General features: G+C 43.1%; 1 protein-coding gene across 5 annotated transcripts in view; it reads left to right on the forward strand.

Annotated features, from left to right (window-relative positions):
• Positions 1-15,077, forward strand: part of SORCS1 (sortilin related VPS10 domain containing receptor 1) — an 834,705-nt gene that overhangs the window by 456,721 nt on the left and 362,907 nt on the right. For all 5 annotated transcript variants that reach the window (XM_040361653.1, XM_040361650.1, XM_040361655.1 and 2 more), the window contains exons 4-5: positions 9,859-10,017; positions 14,791-14,864. In XM_040361653.1, coding sequence (XP_040217587.1) covers positions 9,859-10,017; positions 14,791-14,864 — 233 coding nt within the window. The remainder of the gene's footprint in view (positions 1-9,858; positions 10,018-14,790; positions 14,865-15,077) is intronic.

Below are 15,077 nucleotides of genomic sequence, written 5' to 3' on the forward strand. Positions count from 1 at the left end.
CGCTACACCCGCCCACACTTTTGCCGGGGTACGTTAATCTAGGCTAGAGTCATCAATGAAAACCAATACATTTTTAAAAATAGACTTTGTCAGAAGGACACGACCAACTGACAAGAAGGGGGGGAACTATAGCATGAAAAGTCATAAAATATGACTACAAAATGAATTAATGCACAAGTATGTCGCAGGCAAGAAAATATACCGTAAACGTATGTCATTATTGCAGTTCTCCTTGACTTGTCCAGGCTAGTTGCTTTGATTTGACATCTATCAATTATTTATATATTCATGCTCACTCAATCACATTCATGGCACATCCCACACAACGGGAATAACAAATTGACTTAATCAGCCATCTATGTCTTGTAAAGCATCCCACCTCCCATGTAAGCTGAATAACATATCTGTTATTGTATTCCCAAAAGTCATCTAACAATACAACATATCCCCTGTAGGCATTATTTGTTCCAGTTGTTGGCTTGTGTTTTTCCTCGCGGTGTCATGGGAAAAGTAACGTCTGTCTAATGTCTTCATGCGTTCTACCGCGTGAAGATATTTTGATCGTTGAAGTACAGATTTTTAATTAGGTGACCTTGTATGGTGTTGATGCTGTTATGATTAGGATATAAGTGTTGGTTCTCCCTGAAGTGACATTTCAGTTTTAGATGAAATCAGATGGGCTTTGGTAAAGTTTATGTAAAGCCAAAAGTACTGTTTTTAGCACTGGAGACATAGGGGGTTATTTACTACAAGTGCAAAGTGCACTTGAAATTGTACTGAAAGTTCACTTGGAAGTGCAGTCGCTGTAGATCTAAAGGGAAGATCTGAAATGAGGGGAAGCTCTGCTGATTTTATTATCCAATCATGTGCAAGTTAAAATGCTGTTTATTATTTTCCTTGCATGTCCCCCTCAGATCTACAGCGACTGCACTTCCAAGTGCACTTTCAGTGCAATTTCAAGTGCACTTTGCACTTGTAGTTTGCACTTGAAGTTTATTCTGACCCCAACAGGTCGATAGGACAGTGATTCATTCATTCAATGTGTAACATAGACTGTTCAGATGTTAATTGAGTCCACCTGGCTGTGGTGATGAGGCTTGCTGTGATTGCATTCTGTTGTCCATTGTGCTAATTAGGTCTGCTCCTAAGATATTTCATTGTGTATGCTAATGACACTGTTTTGTGTGAAAATACTATTGATAATAGATGTGGAATGTGACTTGTCAGCTGTAGTAATTAACTCCTCTAGATTCGGTGCCAGAAGGTCTGTCTGGGATGTGGATTGAGGGGGAACTCGTTAAGTGCCCATTGTGTGTTTTGGGTGGAGAGTTTCATTGTCCCTGTGATTACTGTAGTGTGCTTGTAACTGTATATAACAAGGCTGAGTTACCATTAAAGCATTCATTCGTTTGAACCAGAGACAGAGCTGTGTGTCTCGTCCTCCTGGGGAATGGAATGGGTCCTGTCTGCTGGATTGTTGGAGTGTCAGATAAGCTGTCTTGGGTTGGTGGAATGGAATATCGTAAACAGTGTTAACCCCTGACCGTTAGTCACCAACATAGGTTTATCCCTATTCCTCTATTCCTGTTATGTGACAAAATGTTACATTTCTCAGAACTTTAAGGTAGGGTTTATCAACCAGGGTTTGTTTGGAATTCTAGGATTTCTTCAAAGGTTGCTAGGGATACCTTGAGAAAAGGGGACATTTTTCCTCAATTGCTCCCATTGACACTATTGATCCACAGCGCTGTGGAGTGATGGTAGTTCAATCATGCTTCCTGTCAGATTGTATCTGCTTACCTTTATGGGATGTATTGTGCAAGTAGATACACTGGAAGGTCTTCTGGAGACCTGCGGGGCACCAGTGATCTCCTGATCGCTGGTGGAATGTTTTACAGGCTCCAAAAAAATGCAATTTTTTTTACCAGCAAAAAAACATGCATTTATTATTTTTTTCTAATGCCCTGTACACACGACCGGTTTTCCCAACAAGAAAACTGCATTTTTTTAGATTGGTGTGTATGCTCCATAGCAAAAATTTCAAACCTGCTTTTTCTCGTCGTGTTTCCCGTCAGTCTTTTTCTCGTTGCGAAAACCGCTTGTGTGTATGCTTTTCCGATGGGGAAAAAAAGCACATGCTCAGAATCAAGAATGAGACGGAGGCGCTTGTTCTGGTAAAACTAGTGTTTGTAATGGAGATTGCACATTCGCCACGCTGTAACGGACTGAAAAGCACAAGGCTGAAAAGCGCGAATCATCTCTCACCAAACTTTTACTAACACGAGGATCAGCAAAAGCAGCCCAAAGGGTGGTGCCATTTGAATGGAACGTCCCCTTTATAGTACCGTTGTACGTGTTGGACGTCACTGCGCTTTGGTCGAGAGTTTTTTTGACTGAACGAGTGTATGCAAGGCGGTCTTGAGAGGAATCACATCGAGAACAACGTTGGGTTTTGGCATGTCAGGAAAACTGATCATGTGTACAGGGCAGAAAAAGTGAACTTATTATTTTAAGCTGTTCTGAAGCCTGAACATTTTTTTTACACCCAATGCATTTCCTGCATTATAGGGATTGTAAAGGCAGTGTTCAGCAGCCCCCCTCAGCTCCCCTAATACTTACCTGATCCCATCTTTATCCAGCAATGTTGCAAGAGTGTCTCAGCTGCCCGTAACTTCCCTCTTCATTGGCGGAGACAGCAACGCAGCATGATGGGTTCCTGCTGCTGTGAATCAAAGCCATTCAGCCAATCAGGAGAGAGAGGGGCAGGGCCGGGTTATATGGAAAACATGGAAATCGATGGACAACCGCACTCCGGATAAACTTGAGAAAGTTGTCTTTATTGATAAAAGTAAGACATATACATCCAAAGATAGTGACATAAGGGGACATCCGACGCGTTTCGCACACAGTGCTTAGTCATGGCCATGATCACTAACTGTGTGCGAAACGCGTCGGCTGTCCCCTTATGTGACTGTATCTTTGGATGTATATGTCTTACTTTTATCAATAAAGACAACTTTCTCAAGTTTATCCGGAGTGCGGCTGTCCATCGATTTCCATGTTTTCCATGTTTGCCTAGTACATTGCCAGCACCTTGGACTCCTGGGAGGTTCCTCCAATTGTCTGCTAAAGATCCACCTGGAGCGGTGACTCTCTTTCCAGGGCCGGGTTATGGCTCTGTATCTGAATGGACACTGAGAGCTGTGGCTCAACTGGGGTGCCTCCATAGCAAGCTTCTTGCTGTGGGGGCACTCAACAGGAGGGAGGAGCCAGGAGCACAGAAGAGGGACCCGAGAAGAGGAGGATCTGGGCTGCTCTGTGCAAAACCAACTGCACAGAAGAGGTAAGTTTACTATATAACATGTTTGTTATTTTAAAAAAAAATTGACTTTACAATCACTTTAAGGTACAAAAATATCCTAGTGTTTGTATCGCCCCCTCACTCTCCTTTATACTTACCTGTCTCGATCCAGTGCTGTGCCGCCTGCTGTGGCTCTCTCCTCTCTCAGCTTACAAAGGCTGCAGCAGCAAAGAGCCGGGGTGGGTCAATAGACACTCACAGCCCAGGTCGGGATTGAGCCCGCAGGTGTGCTACAATAGGAAAAGGCTTCCTATCATGGCACACTGAGAAGAGGAGGAGCCTAGAGAGCCAGTGGGGACCCCGCAAGAGGAAGAGCGGGACTGCGCTGTGGAAAATTATTACATAGAGTAGGTACAGTAAGTATAACATGTTTGTAAATAAATGACCTTTACAAAGGCTTTAGGCTTTAGATATAACTTTGTTTCTACTGAGGGGTGCAACGGTGCCCCTGGTGATGGTGATGATGGATGTGTGGAGCTGAAAAGGACAGCTCATCAATATAGCCTTTGAGAGAGAAATCGTTAAATGGTTTAACTTTCCAGAATCTGCTACAGAATGAAATGTTACTTATAATTTGGGCAAATGCTTTTCTTTTTACTTGTAGTGTTTAAAATGCCTGGAATCATTTTTTAATCAATCCATAACTGGACTTAAGGGTATATTTCTAAACAAAGGGATGGCTAACGCTTGGTGAAGCGCTCAAAGTGCACAAGATTGCAAAGCCCGTTTTATACCAGTTTACTATTGCAAATCATCTTTTAGCCTCTTAGGACTGCATTCGCAATCTGCATTCCTTCATTAAATCCATGTGTCTGTAGATTCCTTATGACAACAGGCATTATTTTGCAGCATCAAATTTGATGGAGAAATAGAACTGGGCATTGAAGAGTAACTCATCCTTAGAGTTCTTCAATGTAACACTGAGAGGCATTAAAAATGATTTATACTGTTGCAAAAGAAATTTCCAAGTAGTTAGGCAAAACAACTAATCAGATCTCAGCTATCAATCATATTATAGTGCTGCCGAAAAACAAAAGACTGACTGTTGGCAGAAAACCATTAACAGTGTATACAATGTTTCTTTTGTTTGCTTCTTGCTTTAACTGTTTTCCCAATGTAACCCAATGTCATCTAATTTTACTAAAGATATAAAACACTGCTATGTATTCCTGTTTAGACACTCTGGCCCAGATTCTCGTATAGGGGCGTAAAACTGTGCGGGAGTAACGTTTCTGATTTACGTTACGCCACCGCAAGTTTTACAGGCAATTGCTTTATTCACAAAGAACTTGCCTGTAAAGTTGCGGCGGCGTAGCGTAAATCACCCGGCGCAAGCCCGCCTAATTCAAATTAGCCGGGTAGGGGGCGTGTAGCATTTAAATTAGGCGCGTTCCCGCGCCGAACGTACTGCGCATGCGCCGTCCGGAAAATATCCCAGGGTGCATTGCTCCAAATGACGTCGCAAGGACGTCATTGGTTTCGACGTGAACGTAAATGGCGTCCAGCCCCATTCATGGACGACTTACGCAAACTACGTAAATTTTTAAATTTCGACGCGCGAACGACGGCCATACTTAACATTGGTTGCCCCTCATATAGCAGGGGCAACTTTACGCCGCGCAAAACTAACGTAAACGTCATAACTTCACTGCGCCGACCGTGCGTACGTTCGGGAATTTGCGTATTTTGCTAATTTGCATACTCAACGGGGAAACCGACGGAGGCGACACCTAGCGGCAAAAAAAAATGCATTTAAGATCCGACAGCGTAAGAGCCTTACTCCTGTCAGATCTAATGGATATCTATGCGTAACTGATTCTAAGAATCAGTCGCATAGATATGACGGCCCAGATTAGGACTTACGACAGCGTACATTGCGTTGCGCCGTCATAAGCCCTTTGAGAATCTGGGCCTCTTTTTTCTTTCTAAACCCAGGACCCTGCATTCACTATATCTGATCTCCCACAGTACACAGAACATGGAAATTGTGACATAAATCCGTGTCTGATTAAAGCTTGTAGGAGGGGTTTTCATTCTTCTCTGATTATCCAATGAGACTGCATGGCCCCTGACCCTCTGTCTGGACAGTGCTGATTGGACCTGTGCTGATCACATGCACTCTCCCAAATAAACTAAAAACTCTCTGGCATTAGTATTAGTATTAACCCCTTATGCCGTGTACACACGATCGGAATTTCCAATGAAAAAAGTCCGCTGGACTTTTTTCATCGGAAATTCCTATCGTGTGTGGGCCCCATCTGACTTTTTTCCATCAGTGTTTAGAAATAGAACATGTTTTATTTTTTTCCGATGAAAAAAATAATTATAGGAAATTCCTATCATCTGTGTGCAACTCCGATGGAGAAAAACAAAAACATGCATGCTCAGAATCAAGTCGACGCATGCTCAAAAGTGTTGAACTTAATTTTTCTCGGCTCGTCATAGTGTTTTACGTCACCGCATTTCGGACGGTCGGAATTTAGCTTGAACCTAATTCCGACGAAAAATTCCATTGGATTTTAGACCATCGGAAATTCCGATCGTGTGTACGGGGCAATAGGCTCAACTGTGCTGTGCTGGACTGACTCGATCAGTCACTGCTGTAGGTTATGTAGGGTGTGTTTCCAGAGGTTCATGCTCAGTTGGAGGAAAAGGGGGTGGTGAGCCCTGTTAGGGCCTGAGTTTCTACCTCGGAGTACGGCCTTAATTGTGGTCGACTCTGCGCTTGCTTAGAAAAATTTTTAAGTAAAGGAGTACTTGGTATCCAGTAAATGCAGGTATTAACTACTTCAGCCCTGGAAAAATTGGTTGCTCAATGACCGGGCCAATTTTTGCGTTTTGACACTGTGTCGATTTAACTGTTAATTGTGCGGTTGTGCGAAGCTGTACCCAAACAAAATTGACGTCCTTTTTTTCCCCACAAATAGAGCTTTCTTTTGGTGGTATTTGATCACCTCTGCAATTTTTATTTTATGCGCTATAAACAAAAAAAATCGACAATTTTCAAAAAAACACAATATTTTGTACTTTTTGCTATAATAAATATCCACATTTTTTTTTTTAAGTGAATTTTTTCTCAGTTTATGCCGATATGTATTCTTCTACATATTTTTGGTAATAAAAATCACAAGAAGCGTATATTGATTGGTTTGCGCGGGACTGCGACATTATGACTGGCACATCGGACACTTTTGACACATTTTTGGGACCATTGACACTTATACAGTAATCAGTGCTATAAAAATGCACTGATTACTGTAAAAATGTCACTGGAAGAGAAGGGGTTGACACTGGGGGGCGATCAAGGGGTTAACTGTGTTCCCTAATGTGTGTTCTAACTGTAGGGGGATTGACCGACTTGTAGTAAATTACAGATTGAGGTTCCTAGCTATTAGGAACTCACGATCTGTCTTTCCTAAGCTCACAGAACAGGGATATGTGTGTTTACACATACGCGTCCCTGTTCTGCCTCTCGTGCCTGGGATTGCTCACGGCCGGAGGTCATCGCAACCGTTGGTCACGAGCATCGGCACCCCCGCGATGCAGCACGCACGCCTGCTAGCCCGCTTAAAGCAACTTACATACAGCTACAACGATTTGCACAGCGGCGCTGTCATCCACCTGCTTAGTAATAGGGATCAGCAGACAGATCCCCCCACTGAGCAGACAAATGTGCTTGACAGAGTCCACCCTGTGTGAAAGGGGACATAAGTTTTTTTTACCTTTATGCAATTTCTACATTAAGGTAAAAAATCTTTTAGGTGCATCTTCCCCCCAGCCCCTCTCAATATTTACCTGAGCCTGATCACGTTCCAGCGCTGTGACTGAAGGCAGTGGCACTGCTCTCTTTCTCAGAGTGATGAGGGAGCGGGGGACCGGGTCAAACCACACTGTGTGTGTGTCAGTAGATGCGCACAGCCCTGCTCAGGAGCAGGCCTGCACAACTACCCTCTTGCACGGGGGGAGGCCATCCTCGAAGACAGCAAAAGCCATTACGACCTCAGAAGAGGAGGATTGGGGCTGCTCCGTGCAAAACCATTGCAAAGAGAAGGTAAGTAAGACTTGTTTTTTTTTTTTTTAGATACTTTAATGTCACTTTAAATTATATGTACAAAAACCTCAATATGTGACCATAACAGTTATTGACATCCTATTTCTTAATGTATAGTAAGGGAAACCTAAAAATTGCAAGCACTCAATTTTGATGGGACTTTCCAGCAATTTCTCTTGGTTGCACCTGGCAATGTTAATTGAGACAATAGTGTAATGGATCCTAAGGCTCCTTTCACACTGGGGCGGGAGGTGCGGTGGCGGTATAGAGCCGCTAAAATGAGCGGCGCTATACCGTCGGATTTTCCGCGGGATTCGGCCGCTAGCGGTGCGGTATTAACCCCCGCTAGCAGCCGATAAAGGGTTAATACCGCCCGCAATGCGCCTCTGCAGAGGCGCATTGCGGGCGGGTTTTGCCGCGGTTTCCCATTGTTTTAAATGGGAAGGAACGGTGAAGGAGCGGTATACACGACGCTCCTCTCACGGCTCCAAAGATGCTGCTGGCAGGAGATTTTTTTCTCTTCCGCCAGCGCATCGCCTCAGTGTGAAAGCCCTCGGGCTTTCACATTGAGTATGCAGTGCAGGAGCTTTTCAGGCGGTATTTTAGCACTGTACCGCCTGAAAAACTCCTCAGTGTGAAAGGGGTCTAACATTAAGGATCTCTAAATCAAGGACAGGCAGCTGGAGAGCAGTTCACATAGTCAGTGCACTATTAGGGACCAGTGCTGTAGATAGACTTTGCAAGGGAAGAGCAGCAGTGAAGGGAATACACTTTTACTTGTAGTTCTCCAGCTAACTGCTGAGTAGCTTACCAGTAGTGATGAGCTGGTTTGCACCAGAACTCCCAAATGTGTAAAAAGTTCAGACTCTATCAAAGTAGACCTGAACTTGAAAAATCCCCATTTTAAAGGCTTATATGCAAGTTATTATCCATAAAAAGGGTATAGGGCCCCGGGGGAAATGTATAAGTGACATTTCTTCTTTTTTAATTCTTTAAATATAATGCCTGGGGGGTCCCCTTAGTCTGGCCTGCCTGGCTGCCTATTCTGATAAGGGTCTGGTATGGATTTGGGGGGAGAGGGGAAGACCCAAAGGGCCTGGTATAGATCGGGCGAGGGGGAGACCCTTACGCTGTTTTTCTTTTCAATTTTCTATTGAACGTTTTTTTCTTTTATTCAGCTGTCAGTGGGGAAGCCCGCTGACAGCGCATGACTCATTTGTTGTTAAGGACGCAGTGGCTCCTTAACCATCCATTGACAGTGCACTCGGCAGGCAAATATCTCGCCGAGCACACAGGAAATTTGGCTGTGCGGCAAACACCAGAACAGGTGATGTTCGGCCCAAACCACTCACCCATCCCTACTTACCAGTATTTTTCAGCATCAACTGATTTAGTCAGATTACACAATTTTAGGGTTTGGATGTAAATTTTAGATTCAACCACCCCTTTTACCACCCAAGCCAAGAAGTGCTAAAGATTGTAATTTAGCAGTCTTCTGAAATGAAGACATTAAAAAATGCTATTTTTTTTTCTGAAGTTACGAATTGATTCAAAATAACGAATTTCGATCATAATGAATGACCCGAAAAAATAAACAAAAAAATAATGAAAAAAAAAAATGAACTTATTTTTCAGCAGTGCACATGTCTAAGGCCCCGTACACACGACCAAACATGTATGCTGAAACTGGTCCGCGGGCCAGTTTCAGCATACATGTTCGGTCGTGTGTAGGCGCGAGCGGGCCGAATTCCAGCAAACATTTGCCCGCCGGGCCTTTTCCCAGCAGACAAATATTCCTGGACGTGTTTTAAAACCGTCCGCTGGAATCCTGCCCGCTCGGACATGTACGGTCGTCAGTACAGACCTACCGTACATGTCCGAGCGCCCGCTGTCCCTCGCATGCGTCGAATGACTTTGACGCATGCGTGGAAGCCTTTAAATGGCAGGCCCGCCCACGTCGCCGCGTCATCGTCGCGGCGACGACGCGGACACGCCCCGCGTATTGTTTACGCACGGACTTCTGTACGATGGTTAGTACAACCATCGTACAGAAGCCCTCTGGCAGGCATGTACGGTGAAAACGGTCCGACGGACCGGTTTCATCGTACGTGTTTGCTCGTGTGTACCGGGCCTTAGGGATAAGTACTGTTGACAATACAAAAATAAGTTCTCAGCACCAATTTATGAATGTTCATAAACATTTAAGCCTTTGCAAGGATAGCTGTAAACACAATAATTATTCAATATAATGTTGAAAAGCTAATCATTATGTTAATTTGGAAAAGTTAATAATACAAATATTGTATTTCATGTATTTCAATTTCTTGATAAAAGTATCACTTTATAATTAAGTTATTGTTTTTTCCTGGTTTATTATAATACTGTGCATTACCTTTTGTTACTTTGAACAAGTACGGTGTTGACTATTGTATCTCTCTTTCTGCAGATCATGCTGCTGACCGACCCAGAGATTGAAAGCAGTCTGCTAATTAGTTCTGATGAAGGGGCCACCTACCAAAAGTACAGACTCAATTTTTATATACAGAGCCTTTTATTTCATCCCAAGCAAGAAGACTGGATCCTGGCCTACAGCCAAGACCAAAAGGTGAGATGTAATCGAGAACCTCACTCTAATAGGAAAGTAGAATATTCTTAGACTGGAGTCTTTGAAATCATTAACTACAACTAATTAACACTTCAACTTTACTTCCTCTCAATGAGAGAGCATCTAAGGTGCCAACTCGGAAACCCGTCCAAAATGTATCCACTCAATGCAGACAGATGGCACAACTCGTGCAGGAAAAGAGCAGAGAAAACTGGTATTGCATCATGGGAGCTCACATTTTTTCCCCCTGATTTACACCTACTTACCATAGCTATAATTCCATGCGCTAAAATACATATTTTCATAAATCTTCTTGATTGTTCAAAGAAAAAATATATATATATACAAAAAAAAAAAAAAATTATATATATATATATATATATATATATATATATATATATATATATATATAAAAGAGTGGGTATTACCGCGCTACCAAGAAATAGGGGGGGAAGAGGGAATACAGCTGCGGCACTAAAAGGTGTATCAGACCATAAGATAATAGCAAAAAGGAAGGTAGTGCTGCGCTGTGAATGGGGGATGGGAAAGGCGTGTGGAGGAAGTAAAAGGTGGTCTGTCTGTGGTTAAAACAGTACAAACAAAAATGACATCAAAAAAAGATCAGTGAACTGACTGACAAAGGTTTATCAATTCTAAGCATAAGTGCTATTAAATAACTTCATTTACTCTAGAGTAAATTAAGTTATTTAATAGCACTTATGCTTAGAATTGATACACCTTTGTCAGTCAGTTCACTGATCTTTTTTTGATGAAAAACATGGAGACTAGGCGCATCATTACTCATTGACCCTTCTCTCACCTCCGCAATCAATAAAAACATCTTTGAAAAAGGACTACTTTAAAATAAACAACACCCCCGATACAAACCCCTTGACTGAGTGGGAAGCACACAAATGTGCTATTAGGGGTATCCTATAAAAAATGGCAGCCGTCCGTAAACGGGCCAAACAGGGATACATTAAAACTCTTCTTAACCACTTTCTGCCGGCCTGACGACTTTCTACGGCCGCAGTGTGGATCCCAATTGCCCGGGAGGCCGTCAATATACGGCCTCCAGCCCCGTCGCATCACTGAGATGCCGATGCGCGTGCATGGCGGCCGCGATGGCCGCCAGGCACCCGCGATCGCCAGTTACACAGACAAGGACGTGGATCTGTGTGTAAACACACAGATCCACATCCTGTCAGGGAGAGAGGAGACCGATGCTGTGTCCCTTGTACATAGGGACACAGATCGGTCGCTTCCCCCAGTCAGTCCCCTCCCCCCACAGTTAGAACATTCACTAGGCTACACATTTAACCCCTTCCTCGCCCCCTAGTGTTAACCCCTTCCCTGCCAGTCACATTTATACAGTAATTAGTGCATATTTATAGCACTGATCGCTGTATAAATGTGAATGGTGCAAAAAATGTGTCAAAAGCGTCCGATGTGTCCGCCATAATGTCGCAGTCCCAATAAAAATCGCAGATCACCGCCATTACTAGTAAAAAAAAATAATAAAAAAAAATAATAATTCTGTCCCCTATTTTATAGGCGCTATAACTTTTGCGCAAACCAGTCGCTTATTGCAATTTTTTTTACCAAAAGAATGTAGAAGAATATGTATCGGCCTAAACTGAGAAAAAAAAATTAAAAAAAAATTGGGATATTTATTATAGCAACAAGTAAAAAATATTGATTTTTTTTTTCAAAATTGTCGTTCTTTTTTTGTTTATAGCGCAAAACATAAAAACTGCAGAGGTGATCAAATACCACCAAAAGAAAGTTCAATTGTCAGTTAAAGCGACGCAGTGCCGGAAGCTGAAAGCGCGTCTAGCGTGTGCGCACATCCGTGCGCGAAGTCCGCGATTCGTGTATGCGCACGACACCCCTGACATCCATATTCCATGCATATTATCCACTTGCCAACCAGCCGCCGCAGTTTTACGGCGGCAGGTCGGCTCTGCTGGGCGAGATCACGTAGATCTACATTATCTTGCCGAGCAGCCAATAGGGCGCCCCCCGCTCGTCCCTGACGCTGACAATGTATGAACAGCGATCAGTCATTTCCCCAAGTCAGTCCACCCCCCCTTCAGTTAGAACACACCCAGGGAACATACTTAACCCCTTCCTCGCCCCCTAGTATTAACCCCTTCCCTGCCAGTGGCATTTTTATAGTAATCAATGCATTTGTATAGCACTGATCGCTATAAAAATGCCAATGGTCCCAAAAATGTGTCAAAAGTGTCCGAAGTGTCTGCCATAATGTCGCAGTACCGATAAAAAATCGCTAATCGCCGCCATTACTAGTAAAAAAAAATATTAATAAAAATGCCATAAAACTATCCCCTATTTTGTAAACACTATAACTTTTGCTTAAACCAATCAATAATGTAGAAGAATACGTATCGGCCTCAACTGAGGGAAAAAGAATGTTTTTTATATATTTTTGGGGGATATTTATTACAGCAAAAAGTAAAAAATATTTTTTTCAAAATTGTCGCTCTATTTTTGTTTATAGCACAAAATCACATAATGCAAATCACAAAACTCGCTTTACTGTACATTCCTAGATGCACACACATACAAATAAACTTAAGATCCCAGTCTTATATCTAGCATCACCTACATTTAATATTTACTTTTTCCTTTCTCTCTCCTCAACCCTTATGCCTTGTACACATCGTCGGACTTTTGACCATGCAAAAGTCCGTTGTGAGTCCGTCCGAAGTTCGACGAAAAGAAAGAGAACAGGGGGCCAGATTCACATAGAATTGTGGCATTGTAATGTATCGCATTTACGTTACACCGCCGCATGTTTTACGGGCAAGTGCTTGATTCACAAAGCACTTGCCTGTAAACTTGCGGCGGCGTAGCATAAATTTGTCCGGTGCAAGCCCGCCTAATTCAAATGGGGCATGTATCATTTAAATTTGGCGCGTTCCCCACGCCGAACGTACTATGCATGCTCCGTTTTGAAATTTCCCACCGCGCTTTACGCAAAATGACGTCGCACCAATGTAATTTTTTGAACGGCGACGTGCGTTACGCCCTTTCCTATTCACGGACGACTTACGCAAAAAAAAAAAAAAATATTTGACGCTGGAACAACGGCCATACTTTAACATGGCAAGTCTAAATTTAAGCCAATAGCAGCTGTAACTTTACGCCGGGAAAAGCCGACTAGCGACGACGTAAGAGAATGCAACGACCGCGTGTAACTTCTTGGATCGCCGTAAACAGCTAATTAGCATACCCGACGCGGAAAACGACGCAAACTCCACCCAGCGGGCGCCAAAGTATTACACCTACGATCCGAAGGCGTACGAAGCCGTACGCCTGTCGGATCGAAGCCAGAAGCCGTCGTATCTTGGTTTGAGAATTCAAACTAAAGATACGATGCGGCAAATTTGAAAATACGCCGGCGTATCAGTAGATACTCCGGCGTATTTCAGCTGTGAATCTTGCCCAGGATCTCAAGCTAAGGTCCGATGGAGGCTAGACACGGCCGGACTTCCCGAGAAAAAAAGCCCGTCCAGTGTGAAAGAGCCCTTACGTTTTCTCCACATATTTTTGGAGCTGGCTTTGCACATAGGGGCACAATCATTGTGGAACAGAAAATTAACCTTCAACAATCCATTACCATAAGGTTGGAAACACATGCTAGTGTTTGGCAGTGAAGCTTGCATAACTATGTTCTTGATTTTATGCACCTGGTTTTGCAATACAATGTCCACCAAGCTCACATACATTATATTGGGGTCATGCAATAAGCTTTTTTTCTGAACGAAACAACAAGATATCTGCAGCAGTTTCTAACTAGCTAACCAGCTGATTTACTAAAGCTGGAGAGTGCAAAATCTGGTGCAGCTCCACAAAGAAACCAATCAGCTTTCAGTTTTTGTTTTGTCAAAGTTTAATTGAACAAGCTGAAGCTTAGAAGCTAATTGTCTACCATGCACAGCTGCACTAGATGTAACACTCTCTGTTTTTAGTAAATCAACCCCACAGTGTCTTCAGCCCTTAGCAGCAAGAACGTGTCTACCTTTACCTCCCCCTGCTCACTTCAGGATGAGGTTTGGAAACAAAGATAGAGTCTGGGACATGCAGGTCTGTACTGGTAAACATTAGCATTCCATAGGAAGAATGAAACCCTTAGGCCTCATACACACGACCGAGAAACTCAACGGGCGAAAAACATTGTTTTGCTCGTCGAGTTCCTTGTGAAGCCGTCGAGAAACTCGACAAACCAATTTTCTCCATTCCCGTCAAGGAAATAGAGAACATGCTTTCTTTTTGGCTCGTCGAGTTTCTCGACAGTTTCCTTGACGAAAATGTACACACGACCGGTTTCCTCGGCAAAAAAATATCTCCCAGCAAGTTTCTTGCTGGTTTTTGCTGAGAAACTCGGACGTGTGTACGAGGCCTTATAGTGATGGTCAGGATTCCACCCTTACAGAAAGCTAAAAAGATCCCTTGAAGCTGGCTTTGCCAAGTTGCATTGGTCCTGGAACAAAGAGGGCACCTTCAAATAGGAGGTCAGTTAGCCATGTCGCAAGAAACCCCTAGAAAATTCTGAAGGAACTCTAGGGTTCCAGAGAACAATGGCTGAGAATGGGTGGTTGAAAATGTACAGAACATCAAAGAACTTACCTATCTACAGTGTATATCTCAAGTTTTCCTTTTTTTTTAAAGTCTTAAAAAATATTTTTCTGTAGTGTATTATACTGTTTGTCATACACAGGAGTACTATATGCTTTGTCTCTCTTCTAGTTGTTCAGTTCATCAGAGTTTGGCAGACGGTGGCTGCTTCTGAGCGAGTCTGTGGCACCAAATCGATTTTACTGGTGAGATTTTGTCTACATTATTTTTGGTCCTATACTTTAAGCCAACCTCCAATCTTCCCTTCAGTGTTGTAAAGTTGTACAAGTTCCTTACCTACACATAAATTGTTTACTTTGATTTCACTGCACACTGTGAGCTTCTTCCCAGAAAGTCCTACAAAGCCAACTTCAAATCTTGGCTGGAGTGCTAGTGTCAGAATGTGCAAAGACAGGGAC

This window comes from Rana temporaria, chromosome 8 (genome assembly GCF_905171775.1).
Source record: "Rana temporaria chromosome 8, aRanTem1.1, whole genome shotgun sequence".
Lineage (NCBI taxonomy): Eukaryota > Metazoa > Chordata > Amphibia > Anura > Ranidae > Rana > Rana temporaria.